Source organism: Aethalodelphis obliquidens, unplaced genomic scaffold (assembly GCF_003676395.1).
Source record: "Aethalodelphis obliquidens isolate GAN/ISIS:26980383/991018 unplaced genomic scaffold, ASM367639v1 scaffold9, whole genome shotgun sequence".
Classification (NCBI taxonomy): Eukaryota; Metazoa; Chordata; class Mammalia; order Artiodactyla; family Delphinidae; genus Aethalodelphis; species Aethalodelphis obliquidens.
In genome coordinates this window covers 51,499,441-51,520,461 of record NW_020837953.1, presented here as the reverse complement: position 1 = coordinate 51,520,461, position 21,021 = coordinate 51,499,441, and the positions used below count along the sequence as shown (strand labels likewise).

The window sequence follows — 21,021 nt, the reverse complement described above, 5'->3', positions numbered from 1 at the left end:
CGCCGCTGCCCCCGAGCCTGGAGCCGGAGGCCAGCCGCCGCTGCCCCTGAGCCCTGGGCAAACTGCTTGCTTTTTAAAGAGACACGGCAGCCGGGAAAGCCACTTGCGAGCTGATGAGGACGCACCTCACTGACACCACGTCCCAACAAACTACTCAGTCAGGCTCCCACCTGGGAACTATGAATTACACCTCAAATAAAAGGCTCCTGGAAACCCCTGTTCTCCCCCATCCCGCCTCTCACTGCCCCTTGGGAACCTGAAACAGTCAGAGGTAGCCAGGACCTCAAAGGCCCACAGCCCAATTCCTGGACGGACGGGTATCTTCTTCCTGGGGGTGTCCAGCCCTGCCCCCAGCCCTCATCCCAACCTCACCCCCGCCCCAGGCCCTCACCCCGTCCAGGGCCTCCTCAAAGCAGGTGAGCCAGTACTTTCGGGCCAGTGCGTCGTCCGTGAGGTCGACCGTGTCAGGCACGTAGGAGGACGGGTCCAGAAGGAGAGGCAGGTTGACGAGCGGCCTCTCCAGACGGTCCATTTCCAGCAAGTCGAACTGGGAGGACGAGAAGCAGGCGGGCACGTCAGCCGTGTCCTTTCTGAAAGACCAAAAGCCCCTTCTACAGGTCTTGGAACCGGCTTCCCCGCACGAAGGGAGGCTGCCGTGCGCGGCTAATGGAGAGCCCGGCTCCTCCCCGGCCCTGGGCCCTGCCTGCCTCTCATGGCCTCTCTCAGCCCGGGCGAGCCCTCCACTTGTCCGGGGCCCTGAGCCCGACGCCCCGACCCTGGGTCTGCTCACGCACCCGTCTTCCTGCCGCACCCCATGCTCTCTGCTCCGCGCTCTGAAGCATGCACACCGACCGCCCTTCTGGTCCAACCGCCCTGCCCACCGGGCTCTGTCCTGCGGCTCCTGCCCGGGGTCAGTTCCCAGGGGGGGACACACTGCCCCGTCCCCCCACGCCCCGCATCCAGACCCACTGCCCCTGCCATGCTCAGCAAGGCCGGGACGCTCGATGCCCACGCCAGGGTCTTTCAAACGAAGGGTCCTGTGCACCTGGCCCCGTTCTCGGATGAGAACTGTGTCAGGCAGCTGCTCCAGGGACGTGACAAGCGAGTGAGCTCAGGGCTCGTCCTCCAGGCACCGCTCCTGCCCCCCACCCTCCAGGGAGCTGCCCACCTGGGACTTGGCCCTGTGTTGCTGACTGGCCCACTAGCAGGGTGAGGCGGCAGGTGTGCTCGGACCAGGGATGGTCTGGATGAGATCCACCCCACGAGGGAGAGATGGGCTTTGGGGACGCGCCACGTGAGCGCACGTTTAGCAGGGAAGGAGCCGGTGTGTCTCCACGGGGGTCAAAGGCAGCAATGGCTGCCTGCTGCCCGGCTGGCTGGCAGGGGCCGCCCTGTCCTCCGATGAGTGGGAGCTCACATCTGAGCTCGGCCTGGCCCCCTGCCCCTGGGGATCCCCACGCCCACTCGCAGGGACACCCCAGCACGACAGGCGCGTGGGGTGCCCAAGCTGTCACGGAGAGGGGCCGCGTTGCACATCAGCGTTGGCTGAAAGGTTTCTGGCCCGCCCACCCATTTCATTTTGCCGTCCGTGTGGCCGGCATCCACGTCGTCCTTCGACAAGTCAGAGACGTTAACGCCTTTCTCTGTACACCCGTCACGGCGGGCCTGGGCCTTGCCAACCCTGCCCCTGGTGCCTGCCTTTGGGAAGGGCCCAGCTACCCCCGCACAGCCGGCTGCAAAGGATGCGGTGTGGAGCTGTGGGAACTGGGGGTGCCACACGTGGGGGGGACTCTCCCCAGGAAGTGAGAGGCGGATGAGGCACATTCTTGCCATGTTTACACTGATTTACAAGAGAATCTGCATCTACAACTGAAAACCAACTTTCCCTCCAAACTGGCTAGCAACCTGTCCTGAAGGTAGCATCCCGACCTGTGTGCCCAGGCCAGGCCAGGCCAGGCAGCTGCAGGTCTCGGCCTGTCCTCCAGCCCCACGTGCGATTCTGATAAACCACTTCCTGGGTTATCAGGGACGTGATGTCAGTAAGACGGTAACGGGCTTCCCTGGTGGCGCAGTGGTTAAGAGTCTGCCTGCCGATGCAGGGGACACGGGTTTGTGTCCTGGTCCGGGAAGATCCCACATGCCGTGGAGCGGCTGGGCCTGTGAGCCATGGCCGCTGGGCCTGCACGTCCGGAGCCCGTGCTCCGCCACGGGAGAGGCCACAACAGTGAGAGGCCCGCGTACCGCAGGGGACACGGGTTTGTGTCCAAAAGATGGCAACAGCTCGTCCAACGATGATCTGGGCCAGGACGGGGCCACGGCAGTACCATCCCGTCCCAGCTGGGAGACCCTCTCCACACCGGCTCGGCTGGCGGGGGGAGCTCCCATCCAGACATGGTGGGCCTCACCCCAAGGGGCGACTGAGGAAAAGGTGGAATCGCCTGAGGAAATTCGCAGACTCTGCAGGCTCAGTACCGCCTTGAAACCATCATGCAGAGAACGTGTTCTAAGAGAAGGGGCCCAGGCTGGTGCCCGCGACCCACAGTTTTACCCCGATTCTGCTGTGAACGGTCCCAGAGCCCTAGGAAAGACCCCCTGTGGTCCCGAAACTTTATATTCTCCCTGCAAGCCCGGCAGGGACCGCGTGGCCCTGAGGGCTCCGGCTGAACACCCGAAGAATGTGAGACACTACGGGAGGAATGAGAACAGCCAGCTGCAGGCTGCAAACGTCTCTCTTCGGCCCCAGAGTCTGTGGTTCACGACCGGCCTGCACCAGGAGGAGGCGCCTTCGAGCCCGGCCACGGCGGCTCTCCTCGGGGACCACCAGGAGGCCACAGAGGAGGCTGCGCCCGTGGGACCCAGGGCCACCCACGCCTGTACTCACGGTGCCGCTCCTCGGCCGCTGTGTTGGGCAGAGCTCGGGCGAGGAGCTCATGAGCCCGGAGCTGCCGGCGTAGTTCTCTTCCCAACTGTACTGGTTTGGGTCTGTGGGACAAGAGACCCGGCGTCAACCGAGGGGCGAGCGGCTCGGCAAACCTTGGGCGGCTGGACTGCCTCTGGGAGGACCGGCTGCCGAAGGCCTCCCTGGCGCCAGGCGGGCCGGGGGCGTTGTTCTGTTGTGTTATTTCTTACTGGCACAGAAACCTCTCAAGCTGAGCGGCAGCTTCCGAAAGGTACCCGTGGTTTATCTCAAGTGAGAAGCTGGACTTAGGGACGCAGTGAAGGTCTGCCTGGGCTGCTCTGACTGGCGCTGACCCCCACGCAGTCTGCCCTGTGCTTCCTCGCGCAGAATCACGCCTGCGATTCCTTCACGTGTCCTTCAAAGAGGACAGACCGGATGCGTATCTGAAGCGACAGCTGGGCAGACGGCCGGGAGGAGCCGGCGGGCCGAGGCCTTCGGAGGCGAGGCCGTGCGCGCAGCCCCTGCACGGAGCCCCGTCACTTAAGGACCCATGGGTTGATTACGTGGCACCCACGCGAGTCGGTTTCCACCGGCCCCTCAGGAGAATCACAGCAAAGGCTCCTGCCACTGCTGGGGAGAGCCCACGAAGACACCATGTCCACCCACAGCCCTTGATCGTCGCTTAACACGAGCAGCCATTCCAGTCACTCCCCAAGGCCTCCCCGCCTCCCGATGCCGCTGCCCAACATAGGCCGCGCTGTACTCACTGTCCTGCTCGGCTCCTTTAAGAAACGCTCCTATGGCGCCCAGGTAGCCTTCGTGCCTCAAGAACAGCGCCTGGACCTCCCCCTGCCACGGAGACGCCCCTGAAGCGCCACTCAGCCCAAGGCTGCAAGTCCACCCGACACAGGTGGCCTCCCTCCCGACTCGGCGCCTGTCCACGGGGCTGTACGCACACGCGGAATTCAAGGGCCCACCGTTTAGAGCAGCGGTCCCCGGCCTTTTTGGCACCAGAGACCGGTTTCATGGAAGACCACTTTTCCATGGACGGGGGTGGCGTCGGGGGAGGGCGGGGGGCATGATGGTTCGGGTGGTAACGCGCGCGATGGGGAGCAGCCCGGGGCGTGGGGAGCCCCGGTTCAGAGGGTAATTTCTTCCACAAAACGGATACCCACCCAGTTCCCCATGCTTGCTGGGGGCCACACCCCCCCACGCCGTGACCGACACCTAGAAGCTCACCTGGAGCTCGCGGACAGTGGGAGGCGGTCTCTAGACCCCACCCCCGGCAACGCGCCAAACTCAGGGGTGGCCACGGCGCCCCAAGCGCAGGATGCCCGGAGCTAGTGGGTGGGAAGGGGCTGCGGGCAGGGGCTTGGGGGTGCTCAGCTGGGTCCCGCCTTGCTCCCGTCCCCTCTCAGGCCTGAGAGTTTGGAGACACGGGGGCCCGGGCCAGGGGCGGGCAGAGCAGAGGAAGGACGCGGCGGCCCGTTACCTTGGAGAAGAAGTTGATGCTGTAGGTGATGGTGCGCATGGTGACAGGGTGGCCGCGGATGAAGAAGCCCCCGAAGTACACCCGGTCCAGGCAGTGGAGCCTGGCGTACAGGCAGGCGAGCTGCCCGATGTCGTTGCTGATCATGTGCAGCAGGCTCTTGGCCATGTCCTCCTTGGAGAACTCTGGGGGCGGAAGCGGCACGCTGGGCAAGCGGCCAGGCAGGCGCCACGCGCCTCCGACAGCCAGAGCGGGCGAGAGGCCGTACCTGTGTCCGCGGTGGCCGACTTCCCGAAGCTGCTCGCGATGAGGTTGCCGCTCAGCCCCAGGGTCTGGTGGGCCCCTCCGTAGATGTCCTGCACCAGCATGTCCACGTTCGTGTGCTGGCCTCTGGAAGCTAGATGCAGCAGCTCGTCAAACTTCTGTGGGGACAGAGCAGACGGGAGCACCTGAGGAGCCGCAAGCTGGGAGAACCCCACGGCCCTGGACGAGCCCACGGAAGGAGGCCAGCCGCCGCGCTGGGTAGGGAAGGCCCTCTCCTGTTATGGCCCAGAGGTGGGGGGAGACGGGCAGCCTCTGTGCACCACCCAGCTGGGTGACACTCTGGCCACCTGGACGCCCATCCTTCAGAGACTCAGGACGCAGGACGAGGTACAGGGAAGAGCCACTTTCACAACAACCCCAGCCAAGCACAAGCCTCCGACCCCACAGCCGCCAACCCTCTCCTGAGGGGACCAGGAAACAGGCTGCTCCGTGGAGCCAGGAGCATCCTCCCAGAGCTGCCCAAATACCTTCGTTTTGGTGAGCAGAGCCCCAAGCCCCCAGAAGGTGCCACCCCCGATGGAGCTGCCGCCGATCCACTCGAACCTGTCCTCTGTCTCCACCTGGAGCGAAATGAGGGCAGGTGCGTTAGCAAGGGGGCCCCCAGCCACTGCCCAGCAAGTCCCAGGGACGCGGCGGCTCAGGGGTATCCCCCGCCCTGCGTGGCGGCGCCCTTGAAGGCCGAGTCCGGGTGGGCTCGGCAGGTGCTCATGCTGGAAGCAGGGGGCCCACCTCCCCGCAGACCGCCCGCGCCAGGCACTCCGCGTGTGGCCTCGCGCCGTGAGCGCCAGAGGCAGGCCTGGGTCTGTGTCCGCCTCCCTGTGCCCGCGTGCCTGTGCCCGGCATGGCTCCGACATGCAGCCAGTGCTCAACAAAGCGCTGCAGAGGCCCGTCGTCTCCCACGAGCCAGGCCCCACCTTCACGATAGAGACCCCAGAGCCGATGCTGACTAGGAGGTACGGGAAAACGCTGGGGTGGTTGGTCTGAAACCGGAACTCGGGGTTGGAGCCCTTCTGGTACACGAAGGCCTCGTGTGGGATGTTCTTCAGCACGAAGTTGCAGCCCTTGATCAGGCAGGTCATCACGTCCTCCTTGTCAACCCTGCCAGGGAGCAGCCCTGCCACTGGCACCGGCACGGGCCACGGCACGAATGGCCCCTGCCTCCCCGCCCCCCTGGCAGGGCCGTGGCCCCGGGACCCTCCGTCCAGCGGGAGCGGGCCCGACTCGGTCTCGGGGCTCCGTTCCTTTCCTTTCAGCCCTTGCCTCTCCCCACCCACCATCTTCAGTCCCCCGAGCCTTCCTGAGTTTCGGCCACCTGAATCCCACTGCAGCCGGCCCAGAGCTTGGCCTCAGGCCCGCGGCCACCCACCAGCCACCCGGAGCCTCACTGGGTCCTGAGGTCTTAGGAACCCCCAGAGCCGGGCGAACGGGCTGGTGCAGGAGAGGGGCCACTGCGGCCGCCAAGTCAGGGCCCGACCCCGTGAGCGGAGGCCAACCGGCCCCCACGCTCCCCTCCCCGCCCCGAGGTCCCCACTCACTTCAGCTGCAGCTTCTCTTCGATGAGGTCTTTGAACTTGTACGCCCCGCCCCCGGTCGCCTGGATGACCTTGGTCTCGGTGTTGACCAGGTGGTCTTTGATGAAGTCCAGGCAGGCCTCTATGTAGGTGTTCTCGAACTTGACGAAGTGCAGCCTGGCGGTAACCTCCTCCTGGACGGAGATCTCATAGGGCGGCTCGTGGTCCTGCTCTGTGTCCTGGGGGTGAGGGTGGGGAACCCGCGTGTGTGCACTGCCTCGGGGAGGGGACGACGCTGACACACAGCCCCTGGGCACCCTCAGCAGCGGCGACGATTTCTGCCTACCCTGAAGTCCGTGGGAGTCCTGATGGCGACGCAGGTGGGAGATTCGGGGGGGAGGCACGAGCAGGCGGGAGGCGGGGGTGCTCTTGCCAGGGCTGGGATGGAAGGGGAACTAAGCTGGGAGCGTGAGGGAGGGGCATCGGCACTAGAAGCTTCCAGGGCCTGCCCGGGGTCCTCCCAGGAGGCTCACCTTGTCTGAGTGGTCGAAGGACCGCACTCTGGCAACTTTGTGCTGCACGGTGGAGTAGTAGGCCAGCTTGGTCAGCGAGCCGCCTACAGGGGAGACAGATGCCGCGGATTCAGAAGTGGCTGGAAGGGACCCGAGGCTGCCCTTCCACAGGCCCTCCTCTGCCAGCCCTGGGTCCTGCCCACAAGGAGTCTGGTGCTACCTGAACGTGAAAACCCTGCAGGGCACCAAACAGAGGAAGGGAATGAACTGGGAGACCTAAACACACTCTGCCTTCCTTGAAAAGCTCTGTTCCTCCTCAGGGCCCAGACTGAAACGGAGACTGTCCGTTTCTCCACCAGCACTGAGTCCTTGATAAGCAAGGGACCCGCTGTTTCTGGGTGACTCGGCGACCCTCAGTGGTTTAGGAAAATTCTGTTTCAGACTCTGATCTTGAGGATGAACCAAAGGAAAACGCTGACAAATGCACTGTTTTCACTGAAAAGCATACAACTGACGGTCCGCGGAAGGAGGTGGAGAAGGCAATGCAGGCGGGGGAGGGGCTGTTTTCACCAGGAATGTGCAAGGAAGGGGCCGGAGAGCAGCAGCTGAGGCCCGGACTCACCAAGGAGGCCCTGCAGAGGGCGGCGGGGACTTGTTAATGCCCCTGGGAAGCCTGGATGCCGCTGGCCTGTGACCAGGGGCAGAATATCAGGAAGCAGATAAGGCCTTTGGGCAAGTTAAAAAGATCCCCAGAGCAGTCCTCCTGGAGGAGGAGTTCTGGCGAGCCCCACTCCTGAGTCAGAGAGGAGGCGTCGGAGGCTATAGGTGATTCACGGCTGTGAAGCCACGAACGGCGGACCAGAGAGAGGCAGAAGGCTCAGCTCTGCAAAGTGACCTTGGAACCAACTGTGCTTCCTAGGAGGCCCGACAAAAATAAGGGGGAAACCCCTTGTCTGGAGAAGGCGGCTAAAACTATTAACAACTGTTGTTTTGTGACAAAACACTAAGGGAATATTCCACAAACACTCAAGTCAGAAACACAGATTTGGAAACACAGTATCCGAAGGCCAAAGCTCTTCCAGGTAAGAAAACTCAAAGCCCAGCTTCCGAGACCGGTCCCACCTGTCCCATCGGAGCCACCTGTCTGGCAGTGTGGACAGGGCCTCCTGGGACGTCCTGCGACCTGGCCTCGTTGGGCCACGTTTGGTCACTGAACCCCGTCGTCCTGGGCTTGCTCTCATCCCCAGACCGTCAGCTTACGACACAGAACCTGGCCTTAAGCCTCCTTATCCCTCCTCCCTGCCCCCAATCCCGGCCTGGCACGGAGCATCTTCCACTGAAATGCTTGTTGCCCGATTCACCTCTGTGAATAAATCGTTTCCTAAAAAGACAGGCAACGCAAAGGGATGAAGACATCTTTTGAGAAGCTCATCGTAAGTTACCCAGGTCACAGAAATCCAATTCCAGACAGTGTGCTCTTCAAGTCAGCTATAAATCACAACCAAAACACACAGTGTTGGGGTTTGTGGGGGGCCGTGGGGAGTGAGCTGGGTTCTGTGCACCGCACACCATGTACCCCGAGTGGGGCGAAGCCCGGCACTGCCCAGACTTGTCTCCCACCCGAGCCAGGAGACAGCGGATGGGGCACGGGGCTGCGAGCAGAGCAGTGCGGTCAGTCTGAGCCAGGGTGAGTTCACAGAGCAGCACAGGGGGCGCCTGTGGGAGCCCACCTGCTCTCAGGGTCCCTTGCGATTAGAGTGAATGCCAACTCGGGCCGGGGCCGCACACGTCACACCTGACGAGGGCAGTGACCAGGCGGCCAGCACAGTCCCGCGCTCTCTGGTGGACGCCATGGGCTCTCCGGGCCACCCCACCCCATGCTCCACCCTGGGGCCCATAGCATCCCCGACTGATGGGAGGGACCTGAGCCAAGACCCGCCAGTTCATCCAGAACCCCGGGGCATGGTGCGGGGCTGTCCTTCCACTCCAGGCACCTCCGTGCACATCCCTGCCCTGTGGCCCCTTCTGCTTCACCCAAGGGACCCTCCCTCTGCCCAGCAGAAACCTGGAGTCAAGTCAGCTTCAAGTATGTGTTGACCCAAAGCATCCCTGAGGCTTTTGAAGCAGGGACTCCACCCGCGGAGAGGGGCGCCCCGTCAGAGCTGGACTGAGAGGCTTGGGGACGGGAGAGGAAACCGGAAACCTGCTTGTGAACCACTGACCGCACTCTCGCTTTGTGGATTCCTGGGTGGAGGACCCCTGCCCTGAGCCCCGTGACCTCCCATCAGCTACACTAACAAAGTCTGTCCTTGTGAATTCCCTGGCGGTCCAGTGGTTAGGACTCTGCACTCTCACTGCTGAGGGCCCAGGTTCAATCCCTGGTCGGAGAACGAAGACCCCACAAACCTCGCAGGGTGGCCAAACCCCGCCTCCCCCCCAAAATAAACGCACAAATGTTTGTCCTTAGTAGCAATGAACGTGTCTTTTAAAGAACCAGACAGAGGACCCAGAGCCGGGGGGAAGTTTCAGAGAGGAAATAAACATGGACGCTGAAAATATGCCTTTGAGTGTCCTTCTGCTAAGGAACCCTGACCGGGCTCGGCCCTGGAGGGTCCCGCTTCCGCGCCACAAGGTAGGGCCACGCAGAACGACCCAGGTAAGCCCTGTGGCCAGCCAATTTTCGGGGGCGCTTCAGAAACGTTAGGGGCCGACCCGTTGGAGCAGAGCCCCCAGGGTCAGGGCAGCAGCATCAAGTGCGGAAGCTCCGAGCACACGGCCCCTGGACTGCCATCACATCCGGAGTGCACAGGGCTCCGAGGACAGCGGCAGGGCCCCGAGGGGCTGACTTGAGCCCCCAGGCGGTTCCTCGCGCTCACCGTCTCTGGCCCAACGTCCAGCCGGGCACCGTTCTGGCGGGTCCCCTTCGGGGGGCCGACCTCAGGCTCACAGCTGCCCTCGCCCGCCCTCTGGCTTTGCAGGTGGGGGCTCAGGACGCTCCCCACTTCCCTGGACACCGCCCCCCCCAAGGACAGGGGAGCGGGGCGGCCCAACCCCTCCGGGGAGAAGCGCACGGTCTGTCCCTGCATTCACTGAGCGGCCACGGCGGGCCAGGCGCACGGGGGTCCCGGGCCGGAGGTCATGGACCGGCCCCGAACCGCCCGGGTATCCGCGCCTCAGCGTCCACATCTGAGAAAGCGGTCGGCGGGAGGCGTCAACGCGTCGGAGAGGGAAGGAGGGCCCTGCGGGGGGCGGGGCTCGGGGGTGCTTCCGACCTGAGGTCTGCGCCCAGGTCCTCCAAAGCCCCGGCCCCAGACACCCGACCCCCGATCTCCGGCAGGCGGGGAGCTGCGCCGCCCGGCGGCCGACCCCCACCCCCGCTCCCGAGGCGGGATGCCAGAGGGGCAGCCAGGCCGCCTCTCCCGCGGGACTACGAACCCCTGCATGCCCCGCTCCGGCCGCGCGGCGCCTGCCGGGAGCTGTAGTCCGGCTGCCGCAGAGAGCGGGCGCCGCCGGCTGCCCGCGGACTACAAGGCCCGACAGGCCGTGCGCGCCGACGGCCCGCGCCCCGCCCTTCGTCCTTGCCACCGCCCCGGCCCGCCGGCCTCGCTGCCCGCGCCCGCGCCCGCCCCCGCTGCCCCGCTCCCCGCGCCCGCCCGCGGCGACCTATGTCTATGGCGAAGCGCTTGGCGTTCTCCAGGTTGCGGAAGATCTCGTCGGGGGGCAGTGTGATGCTCTTGTCCAGGCTGTCCCCGCTGCTCCCGCTGCCGCTCGCTCCACACTCCGCCATTTTGAATGTGCTCGGCCAGCCTCATCAGCCATGGAGATATATGCGCATATATTTGACTGCTAAACGCCTCCCGCGCATAGATTATGCTAATGAGAGTTCGGGCCGGCCCTCGCCCCTCCCGCCGCCGCGGCGGTGGCGGCTGGAGGGCCGACTCAGGCAGGCGGGCGCGGGTCCCCCAGACCGGACCGCGAGGCAGCTCAACACAAAACCTCTGGGCTGTCGTCGTCTTTGTTGTTCCTTCACTGAGTTGGCCGGATGCTGACCTCCAATGATATGAGCTAGTGCAGAGGGGGCACCTGGGGTTTGGAGACCACCAGGGTAATCGGTTTCTTTAGTGACTGCTGTTGTGAGCCTGGCACCTGCACGTGAAGACGCTTGGGACCCACCAGCTTGGTTCCCTAGGAGTGCAGGACCGTGGGTGTTAAAAACCCTATGCAAACAGGGGGAGTTGGGGACCCCGCCCTCTAGAAGCCTTTCTCACCCCGCCCGGAGTAGGAGCTACCCTTGCAGCTGGGCGAGATGTGTGAATGATGGTGAGACCCTCAGAAAGTGCAGGGGAAAGCCGAGCAGCCTTCCTGGAGGAGGCCGTTTTCTGGCAAAAGAGGGAGTCTGTGGGAGTTTGCAGGGAACAAGCTGAGAAAGCTTCCATGTGGTGTTGGGGACAGGCTTCCAGGGCGTCTCTGGGAAGGCGTGGGGGCTCTTCTTAAGGGGCGTGTACCCCTCAAAGGCAGTGGGCACTTTGCAAAAGAGCCCTGTGTTGGAAGCATGCCGAGGGCCCGCGGTGGCTTTGGCACCTGCCTCCTAGGTGACCCTGGGCCAGTTACTTGGAGTCTCTGGACCTCAGCCTCGGTCTGAGCATGCCACCAGCTGCCTGACCAGGTCAGCCTGACCAGGAGGTACACCCACGAGAACAGCGATTGCCCCCGCTAAGTTCAATGGTGTGCCTGCCGCACAAGCAATAAACGTGAGGGGTGTGAGAGGGGCTTCCCATCCCTTGCTCACCACTCCCAGGGCTCAGCAGGGACCCCAGAGGCCACTAGCAGTACTGGCCTGGAAGGGGTGCTACGGACCTCCGCTGCAGAGTGGACAGAAAGGGATGGAAAGCAGAGCAAGGAGAGGTGCCAAGCAGAAACGAGGGAGGGCAAGTCTGGGTACCTCTGGGTCCCTGCAGACTCAACCAACACCCCGGGCCTGCCTAAAAATAGGTGCCCTTTCTGAGACCAGGGCCTGCCCTTGGCAGGCTCATTGCCAGCACTGCCTGTTTCAGCCTTGGTGAGCGGTCCACCTGCAGGAAGGCAGGGCAGCTGGCCATCTGTGGGCCAGCCGAGAAAGTTACCCCAGGAGCTTGTCCCAGGACAGGGCCGCCGGGCAGGGAGGACCGTGGCGGGGCAAACACCTTCTGTGTGTTTGGCCCAGCTACCCCCTTTTTGCTGCAGCAAGAGGTCTGCTGCAGGCTGTGGCTTTTGGGTTGCTCTCAGCTGGACGGAGCTGGACATTCCTGTCACTTTGCCACCACCCCCACCTGCAGGGAGCTATAGTGAGAGGTCTAGGGCGGGAACCCAGGTTCCCCGCCATGTCCCCTCCTACTGCACACGGGGGACCTGATGTGTTCCGTGAGGCCCTCTCCCTTCTGGCCTGCCTCTCCCCTGCTTCCCTGCCTCTCACTCACTTTCTCCCCGAAAGCCCGTTTCTCCCCAGCCTCCTGACCTGACCCCTCACCCGTCATTTCCACCTTCTGCTCCGCCCCCTCCCTCCCTCCCTGCCTGTCACCTCTGCTTCCTCCCTCCGGGCTTCTCCTCTGCCTGCCCTCCTCCCTCCCCCCTCCCTTCAGCAGGAGCCCAGCCCTTCTTCTTGTGTCCAGGGGCTCGCTGGCAAGGACACTGCCCACCCGTGGCTGCAGACCATGATAGTCCCCACTCCCCGTCATCCCTGCAGACCCGCCTGCCCGGTGGCCACCGAGGACACGTGTGAGGCACAAGAGACAGACAGTGGAGGGGGCTGAACTCGTCGGATTTTATTAGAAGTCTTTAGAGCAGTCCCGTGGCTCCCACGTGACTGAGAGTTCAAATTCTGAGTACAGAGTTGTGCCCACGCGCACCCACCCACACGGGAATCCTTTAAGGATCGTGGTGGAGACCCCCAGCCGCCCCACACAGCCCCGGTGTGAGCCCCGAGCAGACAGCAAAGCATCCCCAGGGGCTTTGCGCCCACGGCTCTGCCCTGTCCTTCCACGCCCATCCAGGCTGACACTGTCGTTCCTACGAGGATACACCTTGAGTTCCGCCTTCACAAAAGGCAAATGTGCCCACGGCACGGCCTGCGCCAGGCCCACTGGCCTGGCAGCACCGGATCTGAAGAAAGCCCTCTACGCATGGGGCGCCGGCTGGCCGAGCCCCGCCGCCTACAAATATCATAGAACCCCGGCAGTGGGGACTTCCCAGAAGTCACTTGCTGAAATGCAAACACAGAGCAACCCCATGGGGTCAGACATTTGGCAGAAGATGGGCCCTAAATGACAAGGACACTGCACGCACATTCTCTGAGAATGACCCTCCTGCTGGCCCGCCAGCCTGGAGACAGAGCCTTCCGGAGAAGGGGCCAGTCCAAGCCAGGGGCGGCACGGACGATGGGGAGGCCCTTCCCTCTGCCAGAGGAACGCGCTGGCCCTCCGGTCCTCCGGGCAGGGCTGCCGCCCGCGGGTCACCACGGCCGCCAGAGGCCGCAGGCGGGCTGGCGCGCAGAAGCGGCGGCGGCGGCCTTGGCCGGGGCGGGCGCGGGCGCGGAGCCAGGCGCCTTGGGCTCCTTGGCGGGCGCGGCCGGCGCGGCCGGCGGGCGCTGGAAGTGGTAGAGCAGCTTCATCTGCGTGTCGCTGGCCGCGTGCAGCGTCAGGAACTGCACGGCCTCCTGCAGGCACCACGAGTAGCCCTCGCTGTAGTCCTGGTGCAGGCTCTTGGGGCCGCCGGGGGCGGCGGCGAAGGCTGCGGGGAGTCGGGGCGGCGGTGAGCGGGGCCGGGGAGCCCGGGGCGCGGGGCGGCGGGGAGCGGGGCGGGGCGGGGGTCGCGCGGGCCGGGGCTCCAGGGCGCCGGGCGGCTCACCTTTGCTGTGTTTCAGGTAGCTGACGGCCATCTCCAGGATGTCGGCCTTCTCCAGCTTGGAGTTGGGCTGGTGGCGCGCGAACTCCTGCTCTAGCAGCAGCTTCAGCTGCTCGATGCTGCTGTTGATGCGGTCGCGGCGCATCTTCTCCACCACCGGCTTCCGCAGCTGCGGGCGGGAGGAGGGGGCGTCAGCGGGGCCGCGCCAGCGCGGGGGCCGCAGGGGCCGCGGCCGCGCACTTACTCGGTTTTTCTCTTTGGGGCTGAGCAGCTCCACGGCCACGGTGCTGGGGGCCATGCCTGGCGCGGGGAGAGGCGAGGAGGCGAGGAAGCAGGGAGCGGAGCGGGCGCGTCCCGTGCTGGCGCGGGCCCCAGCCCCTATATAGGCGCGGGCGGCGGGCTGGCGCCTGGGGCCCGGGCGCCGCGGCCGTTCCCACACTCCGCGGCCAATGGCGGCGCGGGCCGCACAAAGGCGCCGGCCCATTAGCGCACGCTAAATTGCCTGTGAATTGGCGCGGGCACAATGGGCGCTCCCCGAGGAGCAGGTGGGCCGCGCGGCACAATGTCCGGGCTGTGGGAACGCGCTCGCCCTCATTAGCATCCCGGGGCCTGATGCTGGGAGCCCCGCGCCTCAATATGCTGCCTTTTCCCAGGCCGCGGGGACAAGGGTGGGGGCAGGAAGGAGCTGCGCCCCTCCCCTCCCCTTCCCTCCCTCCCCCTCTTCTCTCCCGTACCCCCCCCTCCCCAGCGACTCCCCGCTGCTGGCTGGTAGAGGCCGGGAGCCCAGATAAGGGGAAGCTTTAGAATGCACAAGTGCGGGCGGCTTCCAGGAGGGTGGGCACCGTCCTTGACAGGCGAGGGGGACGGAGGAAGCCGCCCTTTTCCTGAACAGACACAGTCACCTCCCTCTGCACAGGTGGAAGAGGGGCCCAGGCTCTCAGGATCAGACCTACTGGCACATGTGGCAAGTCTCCCCAGGCTGTCACCTGGGACACGTGACTTCAGAGCTAGAAAATGGGCTGCCACGCCTCCCTGGCTGGGCTCTGGGTAGCTTCAGGGAGCCAGAGTACCCGAAACGCCCAGCATGGAGCCCGGCACCTAGGCGGTCCCCCCAGGAGCTGCACTCCCTCCTCCCTGGAGCAGTTCAGCAGACTGTGGCAACTGGGGTGCTCTGAATCAGCAGGTGGCCTCTAGGGTCCCACCCCACCCCCATCTGGATGGGAGTCTGACCGTGGCTGTCCACGGAGCACGGGAGGGCGCGTGGCTGCGGGCGTGCTCTGTACAGGTGTGTGGTCACTGCTCCTGCGTGACTCGGGGGAAGCCTTGGCTGCATGCTACGCTCTGCACTGCCTTAGGGGCACTTGGAGGGCTTGCTGTCCCTAGGCATTTTGCCAGTGCTGAGGAAGGGGGTGCCAGGTGGCAGACATGAGGCTCCTGCCTGGAGCCCACACGAACGCTGTACCTACTCAGACGCCCTGGAGGAACCGCTGATCCCGGTACTTGGTCAGCCCAGCTGAGGGCCAGCCACTGCTTGGGGGACCACCAACCCCACCCTGGGTCCCTAGGGGAGGGCTTGTTGGGAGCACCCCTCCACCCAAAACAATCACTTTACTTGGATTCTCTGCAGCCAGGAATCCAGTTCTGCAGGGACTGCGGGAGGGGGTGGGGCTGGGAGTACCTTCTAGGGGCAAGGCGGGACCCAGCAAGGTCCAAAGAGGAGGCAGGGCTTCAGCCCGGGGAGCCAGCGGCTGGCATCAGGGTGCGTGAGCCAGAGTCGAAACCCAGGAGCACAGTTCCCTGGACGGCAGCCATGTCCGAGCGCAGCTGGGAATTGCAGGGCCTTGACGAGGGTCTAGGCAGTGACTCACAGCTATGAGTGGCCTGCTTGGTGGACCTGCTCAAGAGGTCCGCAGCACAAGGAGCCTTTGGGGACCCGGAGATGGGCCCATCCGGGAAGCAGGAGGATGGTGTCAGGACGGCCAGGGCAGCCCCAAGAGCCTGCTGGTCACCCACTGGGACGGATTAGGCTGGGGGCCTCCCGGGGGGGAACCTATAGGTGACTTTGGAAGGGAGTGGAGGGCAGCCCCATTCACCCCTTGGCACCTGCTCTACCCCCAGAGCACCTCTCTTGAAGGGGAAACAGGCCCCAGGCTGGCTTTGGGAGGTGGGTGACCCTGAGCCCTGGACTCCTCTCGAGCAGGTGGACCCCCTACCACAGATATCCGGCCCGATCAGGTTTGATGCAAAAGGGCAGAGGGCACCCAGGCAAACTGGGATGGGTGTGCTGGAGACATGTGCTCTGTCCTCTGCTCCACAGCCCTGGCTGGTACTGTCAGCGTGGGCTGGCATATCCCACAGGCTGCAAGGGGCACCCGGTGACGCTCAGTGGAGCCATTTTTGCACCAAAAGTGGGGCTTGCGCTGGGCAACCAGCACGTTTTGGTGGGTCCCTCGCCTGCCTATGGACTCCCTGGGGGTGGACTGTCAGGGGGAGGGCAAGATGGCTTAGTTGCCTGTGTCCCCGTCGCCCACACCCTGCCAGCCCGGCACCTGGCGCCAAGGAGGAGCTTGGCCAAGGAAGAGGGAATGCAGGGACGAGGGGCGTGTGCTCGACTGCCTCGCTGCGGGCAGCGGGCGCCCCAGGGCTCTGCCCGGAACTGAGGGCAGCACGCGGGCCGGGCCCGTCCCCCTGTCCCCCACCCCGCCAGCTTCAGAGGGGCAGTTGGCCACCTCCCCCAAGCCAGCTCTCGGCCCAAGGGAGACACGTGCCAGAGACGTGGTCCAGGCCCTACCCCACCCCACCCCAGCTGCACGCCCACCCGCAGTGGGCCAGGGTGGAGGTGAGGGTGGCGGGTGGGCCATGGGAGGCTGACTCCTCCCGCCTTCCTCCCCTCCCCCCTCCCCCTGGACAGTAGCAGCTTTGATCCAATTTTGAGTTGTGGGAAATATGAAATGAATGGTGTTAAATCTCAGCCCGGCCGGATGAAAGGCTTGATCCCTCCCCGAGTGCGGGCCAGATGGCAGCGCGGCCTCCGAGGCACACGCCTGGCCTTTGTGGGCCGTTTAACACTGTGAATGGGGCCAAAGTGTGGGAAAGTCGCTGGGCTCCTGGCTCACATGTCCGTCCGAGGTGAGTGGCCCAGCAGCCTGGGGGGGCTGCGGAGGAGGGAGGAGGCGGGAAGAGCCCAGGGCCTCTCCTGGCTGGCAGGCTTAGCGCGGAAGCATCCCAGAGCGTGGAGGGGCCTCGGACCCTCTGTTTTGGCTGCCCCCAGCAGCTGGGGGGAGGGCGGGGAGAGTTCGTCCTGCCCCCACCCTGGAGAGCTCGGTAAGTCTAGGGTGGGGTGAGGTGTCTAGAAACAGCCGCTGAGGCAAGGTGCCTGCTGTGGATGTGGAGCTCCAGGCCAAACCCACGAGCTGGGTATGATTATGCTAGAATTCAGGGATCTAGGACCACAACCCGTTTCTTTTTTCTTTTAAAAATTATTTATTTATTTATCTTTGGCTGTGTTGGGTCTTCGTTGCTGCACGCAGGCTTTCTCTAGTTGCGGCAAGCGGGGGCTACTCTTCGTTGCAGTGTGCGGGCTTCTCATTGCGATGGTTTCTCTTGTTGCGGAGCACGGGCTCTAGGCGCGCGGGCTCAGTAGTTGTGGCTCGCGGGCTTCAGTAGTTGTGGCTCACGGGCTCTAGAGTGCAGGCTCAGTAGTTGTGGCGCAGGGGCTTTGTTGCTCCGCGGCATATGGGATCTTCCTGGACCAGGGCTCGAACCCGTGTCCCCTGCACTGGCAGGCGGATTCCTAACCCCTGCGCCACCAGGGAAGCCCCATAACCTATTTCTAAATAACCCACACCCCAATTCCACCCCTCCCAGGCTGACTGCAAAGCAAAGGGCACCATGATGGGGGCGGTGCTCCAGGGGCATTTGCTCCCCATGACAAGGGAGGTCTTCTCATAGGGATGGTGCAGCTGCTGTGGTAAACAGTGTGGTCGTTCCTCCAAAATTTAACGTAGAATTACCATGTGACATGGCAATTCCACCTGTGCTCTGTACCCAAGAGAATTGAAAGCGGGGTCTCAAAGAGACCCTCGCATATCCATGTTCACAGAAGCATTATTCACAATCACCAAGAGGTAAAAACAACATGTGTCCATCAACAGGTGAATGGATAAGTGAAATGTGGTCCATCCCTATGACAGAATGTTATTCAGCGTTAGAAAGGAAGGTGATTCTGACACCTGCTCCAACGTGGATGGACCTTGAGGACACTGTGCTGAGCGAGATGAGCCAGCCAGAAAGGACACATCCTACATGATCCTGCTTCTGTGACGTCCCTGGAGGAGTCACACTCACAGAGACAGAAAGGAGGAGGGTGGCGGCCGGGGCTGGGGGAGGGGTGGGCAGTGAGTGTCTCATGGGGCCAGAGTGTCGGTTTGGGAAGATGAGAAAGTTCTGGAGATGATGGTGGTGATGTTTGCACAACAGCGTGCCTGTGCTTAATGTCACTGAGCTGTGCACTTATAAATAATTAAGGTTGTTTTATGTTATGTGTATTTTACCACAATTAAAAAAAAATTTAAAAAGGAGGACTCCTTGGAGAAGAGCCACACGCTCCCTCCCACCCACCCCCCATCCAGCCCCAAGTGACCCTGCCCTGGACCTCCCAGTGCCCTGCAGGCTGCACTGGTGTGGAAGGGACACTACTGTACCCACTGGCCTCTGCCGCCTCCGCTTCAGCCTGGGGCCAGATTCCCTGGAGCAGGTCATGCCATCCACAGGGTTCTGTGAAGTCCCAGGCTGTCCACAACCTGGGTGTTTCTGGTCCCGGGAGGGTTTCCTTCTTGGGGTGTGGGGAGTGGGCAGGCTGGCCTTCTGGGAGAAAAGAGACAGTGACAACCCACTGTGACACCGCCATGTGCCACCACAAGGACCCCAGGCTGCACACAGACCAGAAACTGGTGCCCCCTGGGGTGGTTCTGTGCCATGGCTCTCGCCCTGGGCCCATCCAAACTCAGCGCTGTGCCCCTCTCCTGCCCTCCAGTGGCTCCCAGCGGGGCCCCCGGCCAGCCCTCCATCACCAGCCGGTCCACCTGCGGTGGCCACTGAAAGAGCACCCAGGACAGCAGGAAGGCGCCCGGCTCGGGTCCCCAGGCGTGAAGGGGCAAGGCTGGACTGGGTGCCACTCACAGTTGCCCCCAGCCAGGCAGGCTCCTGGGAGCACTGGAGAGGCGGTGGCTATAGGTTGCTGAGTTTGTCCGGGGGTGGGGAGGGGGTTTGGGGTCTCTCCCTGGGGATCCGGGCGGGAGCTGGATTGGGGTAAGATTCCCAGTTTCTGAGAATCTACTAGGCACCAGGCAGGGAACAGGAATCTGCCTTCTTAGAGCTGCCCTGTGAGGGGAGTGTCCCTGCCCCACTTCACAGATAGGAACCAGAGGGTTTTTGAGCATTTATTATTATTATTATGTACTAGGCAGGGCTAACAGCTCTGGTATATTTCCCAGGCTAGACCTGCCTGGGGACCAGGCAGTATTATTACTTCCTTTTTCCGAGAGCCCCCAGGCACCGAGAGGTTGCTGAGGCCACTTGGAGGGTGAGGGTGGGAGCTGGAACTTGGACCCGCGGAGACGGGATGGGGGAGGGGAAGGGGCGCAGCGCCTGGGCTGTGGGCCTGGGGCGCTGGCGTGAGTGGAGCCTGCCGCGGAGAGTGAAGCAGGGAGGGGTGGCATGCGTCTCCCCCGTGGCACGCAGGAGCAGCCTCATTGATCCCTCCATCCCCAGTCGGACTCTTGCTCCAGATGGCGGGTGGCCAGGACCGTGGACAAAGGGCGGCCGCTCCCAGGCGGCCTGCGAGCCCCGCAGGCGGAGGGTCCAGAGTGTGGGAACCTCCGGCTGCGTGGCCGCTCTGGGGGAGGGGTGCTCTGGGGGGTGGGAGGAAACCCTGCCCTCCACTCCCCAGCCCCCTTCTGCCCTAGCTCCCCGCGCCCCCTAGAACCAGACCAAAGAAGTGGATGCGAGAGGGGGCTCTTTCCTCCCTCCCAGCTGCCGGACTCTTCCCTTCCCTTCCCTGGGGCAGCGGACACCTGGGCACACCTGGGCTGAGAAAGGACTGAGGCCTGGACCCTGCCCTGGGGGGTGGACGGGGGCTGAACTTGGGGCTGGGGAGACCTTGCACGTAGGAGGTCACTTTGGGGGTGTAGTTAGCCCACCATGGAGTTACATCGAAGACCGAGTGTCCACCTGACATTGGCAGAGAGATGGAGGGAACCTCCCGAATGCTGACATTTTGGGGACCAGAAGCTTGGTTAGTTTTTCTTATGTCTGCTTTCTCCAGATTTTCTTGAAGCAGTGTCTACTGTTTGTATAATTTCTAAAAAGGCACGTTTAGGCTCCCACAGGGGCCCCAGGGAACAAGGGGGCGTCTTGGGGAAGGCTTGAGACACTGACGTTTTTCAGAAGAGCCCTGGATGTAGGGCGATGAAGGGAAAGGCAGGGTTGCCAAGGGAGGGCTTCCTGGAGGAGGTGATACCCGAGGAGGTCCTTGAAGGGAGCCTGGGTGTGTCCCAGGTGAGGAATTCTGGGAAGCTTTATCCAGGAAAAGAGAATGGTGGGACACGGACCTGGGGGTGAGCAGAAGCAGGCACCAGAAGTGTCCAAGAATGGCTGGAAGGGGCTCCCCTGCATGCGTGCCTGTGAATACACACCCGTGCCTGGGCTCTGGAGGTAAAGGGCCTGGCACTGCCCCCCGGCCCCTCAGCTTGGCCCGCTTTCCTTGGCGGGTCAACGCGTGGACACACCTCAGGCGTCCTCTCCTCCCTGCCCACTGCCCAGCATTAGAGGCCCCGACGGGAGGGGCGCCTGAGTTGGGCGGAGCGCTGCTCTGGGCATCCCTCCTGGAGTAGGTGGACCCTGGGCCCCGGGTGGGTGTGAGGAAGACCCTGTCTGTCAGCAGCCCCTCTCCTGCACTGTCTAGGGGTCAGTGCCCTGCCCAGTGCGGCACCATGGCTCATCCAGGCCTCCAGCAACGTTCAGAGGCAGGAAGGATTACCCCTGTTTCATGGGGGAAACCGAGGAAGCTGAGGTGTTGAGGGTGCAATAGCCTGCCCAAAGGCCTGTGGCCGTGGACTGCCACCACCCTACCTGGGAGTGGGCTGTGGTCCTGGGCCACATGGTGGGTCAGTCAGCCCCAGAGCCCAGAAGCGGGCTGGGGGTTCAGGGTGGCCGGGGAGGGGCCTTCCCTCCAGCACGGCCCTCCGTGCTCAGGACCAGCCCCTCCTCCTCAGGGTTATGCTGGACCCAAGAGGGAGACTTGGAGTCCAGTGATGGTGGGTGGGGGGATGCTTACACACAGCGGGAACCTGAGGCCCCGAGGAAGGGGGGCAGGGGCCAGATGCCTTCTCCTGCCCCTCGGCCTGG

At 63.8% G+C, this 21,021-nt stretch overlaps 2 protein-coding genes and 1 long non-coding RNA gene across 5 annotated transcripts in view; 1 reads left to right on the top strand and 2 right to left on the bottom strand.

Moving 5' to 3' along the window:
• PANK4 (pantothenate kinase 4 (inactive)) overlaps positions 1 to 10,564 on the bottom strand; it is a 15,911-nt gene extending 5,347 nt beyond the window's left edge. The window contains exons 1-10 of one of the 2 annotated variants that reach the window (XM_027110451.1): positions 10,399 to 10,564; positions 6,757 to 6,839; positions 6,248 to 6,462; positions 5,627 to 5,810; positions 5,180 to 5,272; positions 4,657 to 4,810; positions 4,392 to 4,573; positions 3,667 to 3,748; positions 2,882 to 2,982; positions 392 to 547 (exon numbers count right to left, since the gene is read on the bottom strand). In XM_027110451.1, the coding sequence (XP_026966252.1) occupies positions 392 to 547; positions 2,882 to 2,982; positions 3,667 to 3,748; positions 4,392 to 4,573; positions 4,657 to 4,810; positions 5,180 to 5,272; positions 5,627 to 5,810; positions 6,248 to 6,462; positions 6,757 to 6,839; positions 10,399 to 10,522 (1,374 nt within the window). In that variant the 5' untranslated portion in view covers positions 10,523 to 10,564. The remainder of the gene's footprint in view (positions 1 to 391; positions 548 to 2,881; positions 2,983 to 3,666; positions 3,749 to 4,391; positions 4,574 to 4,656; positions 4,811 to 5,179; positions 5,273 to 5,626; positions 5,811 to 6,247; positions 6,463 to 6,756; positions 6,840 to 10,398) is intronic. The other variant, XM_027110452.1, reaches the window with a different exon arrangement.
• A 1,962-nt stretch (positions 10,565 to 12,526) lies between these two features.
• Positions 12,527 to 13,931, bottom strand: HES5 (hes family bHLH transcription factor 5). 2 transcript variants are annotated; one of them, XM_027110450.1, is made up of 3 exons: positions 13,859 to 13,931; positions 13,618 to 13,783; positions 12,527 to 13,500 (listed from the first exon to the last, which is right to left on the bottom strand). In XM_027110450.1, exons 1-3 carry the CDS (start codon positions 13,910 to 13,912, stop codon positions 13,223 to 13,225), a joined length of 498 nt encoding a protein of 165 aa, XP_026966251.1. In that variant the 5' UTR covers positions 13,913 to 13,931; the 3' UTR covers positions 12,527 to 13,222. The 2 variants fall into 2 exon arrangements, with proteins under 2 accessions (XP_026966251.1, XP_026966250.1); XM_027110449.1 differs by having other exon boundaries at positions 12,527 to 13,783.
• Positions 13,419 to 18,016, top strand: LOC113622295 (uncharacterized). Its single transcript, XR_003433476.1, has 3 exons — positions 13,419 to 13,521; positions 13,634 to 16,743; positions 17,769 to 18,016. It is a non-coding gene; the product is annotated as an uncharacterized LOC113622295 (long non-coding RNA).
• The last annotated feature ends 3,005 nt before the right edge of the window (positions 18,017 to 21,021 follow it).